Raw genomic sequence first — 2,270 nt, forward strand, 5'->3', positions numbered from 1 at the left:
AGCAGTAGAAATCATATACACACACTGTACAGAAAGGTCAGATGTCACTAGAAAATTAGAAGGGGAGATTTGATTGTGACATAAACAACATACTTAGTAACAAGCTCTCACTTACCTCACCTTACACCATGGGGATTCAGTCCTAGGGACACCCTGTATTTAGCATTGTTAGGCTGCTTTCCTGAGAGTTAAAAGTGCTTGGGGGTATTACCCAGGGTCAGTTAATAAGGATTTGGATGCTAATAAAAGGTGGGGATTAGGTGTGCATCCGAGCGTAGACTGCTGCTTTTGAGATGTGAAGAAATAGATTAAGCAGCAGAAAAATGAAATATAGACTTAAAGAACATTCATGGAATAAGGAAGGTTGACTGAGAATTAAGAACCAAATAATTTTGGGATATGAAAATCCATTAGCAATTATACATTTTTTTCTGAGGATTTTTTGGAATAGCATACATGTCTACAGATGATGACAGTTTTCTCTGGGATCAAGACAGCATCCTGAGCAGGGATGTGTTCTCTGCCCCACCTGTCCAGCTGTGCTATGAGAACCTGAACAGATCCTGTGTCAGGAACCCATACTCCCCAGGCCCTCGCCTCATCCTCTATGCAGTCTTTGGCTTTGGGGCTGTGCTGGCTGTGTGTGGAAACCTCCTGGTGATGATGTCAATTCTTCACTTCAGGCAGCTGCACTCTCCTGCCAACTTTCTGGTGGCTTCCCTGGCCTGTGCTGACTTCCTGGTGGGACTGACAGTGATGCCCTTCAGCACAGTGAGGTCTGTGGAGAGCTGCTGGTACTTTGGGGACAGTTACTGTAAATTACATTCTTGTTTTGATGGATCATTCTGTTATTCTTCTATCTTCCACTTGTGCTTCATCTCTGTTGACAGATACATTGCTGTCAGTGATCCCCTGCTCTACCCCACCAGGTTCACTGCCTCTGTTTCTGGCAAGTGCATCGCCTTCTCCTGGCTCCTGTCCATCATCTACAGCTTTTCCCTCCTTTATACAGGGGCAAATGAAGCTGGGCTGGAGGATCTAGTGAGTGCCCTCACCTGTGTGGGTGGCTGCCAAGTGGCAGTGAATCAAAGCTGGGTCTTCATCAATTTTCTACTATTTTTTATCCCCACACTTGTCATGATAACTGTCTACTCTAAGATTTTCCTCATTGCTAAGCAACAGGCTCAGAAGATTGAGAGAATGAGTGATTAGACTGCCAAGGCATCAGAGAGTTACAAGGATAGGGTGGCCAAGAGGGAGAGAAAAGCAGCCAAATCCCTGGGAATTGCGGTGGCAGCCTTTCTCCTTTCATGGCTGCCATACTTCATTGACTCCATCATTGATGCCTTCCTAGGGTTCATCACACCCACGTATGTGTATGAAATACTAGTTTGGATAGCTTACTACAACTCAGCCATGAACCCTTTGATTTATGCTTTCTTTTATCCTTGGTTTCGAAAAGCCATCAAACTGATTGTCACTGGCAGAATCTTGAGGGAGAATTCCTCAGCCACCAACTTGTTTCCTGAGTAGATTGTTGGTTTAGTTGGGGATTGACAACAGATTCACAGCAGAGTGTCACTGGGAGACTGAGTTCCACATCTGATCTTTTAGAGTTTTTATGTCTAGAGTTATCTGCAAGAATGGAACCTCATTTGAGAAAATGCCTCCACATTCTCTGGCTGCAGGGATTTTTTTAAATTAGTAATTGATGGGGGATAGCTGAGTCCATTGTTAGTGATGCTATCTCTGTGCTGGTGGTCCTGGGTTCTCTAAGAAAGCAACTGAGCAAGCCAGTGGCTTCCCCTCTTCACTGGTGTGACAGTGTACATAAGCAAAAGGTTTACAGTACTTGATGCACACTGTAAATGTCTGCATTCAAAAGTAACTCTAATATTTAGCCCAATACACTCAAAGTAGAAATTTGTTTTTAGTAGCTCTTTGTGCTGTCAGGTTTTTTATTAACTTGACACAAGTTATCTGAAAGAAAGGAACCTTAGTTGAGAACATTCCTCTGTATGATCTGGTTGAAATGATTTTCTTGATCAGTGATAAAGGGGTAGTACCCAGCCCACTGTGGGAGGTGCCATCACTGGGCTGGTGGTCCTGGGTTCTATACGAAAGCAGGCTGAGCAAGCCACGTTGAGCAAGGCAGTTAGTACCAAAACCTCTGCAACAGCTCCTGCTTCTGGGAGGTTCTCGGCCCGTTTGTGTTCCTGTCCTGTCCAGACATCAGTGATGGACTGCTACTAGGAAGTGTAGCTCAAGTA

The 2,270-nt window shown here is 44.4% G+C and overlaps 1 protein-coding gene across 1 annotated transcript; it reads left to right on the forward strand.

Annotated features, from left to right (window-relative positions):
• The first annotated feature begins 456 nt into the window (after nt 1–456).
• On the forward strand, nt 457–1,533 carry LOC100753257 (trace amine-associated receptor 7c). The gene is given in 1 exon segment (XM_027402955.1): nt 457–1,533. A coding segment is annotated over 1 exon segment (1,077 nt).
• The last annotated feature ends 737 nt before the right edge of the window (nt 1,534–2,270 follow it).

This window comes from Cricetulus griseus, chromosome 2 (assembly GCF_003668045.3).
Source record: "Cricetulus griseus strain 17A/GY chromosome 2, alternate assembly CriGri-PICRH-1.0, whole genome shotgun sequence".
Classification (NCBI taxonomy): Eukaryota; Metazoa; Chordata; class Mammalia; order Rodentia; family Cricetidae; genus Cricetulus; species Cricetulus griseus.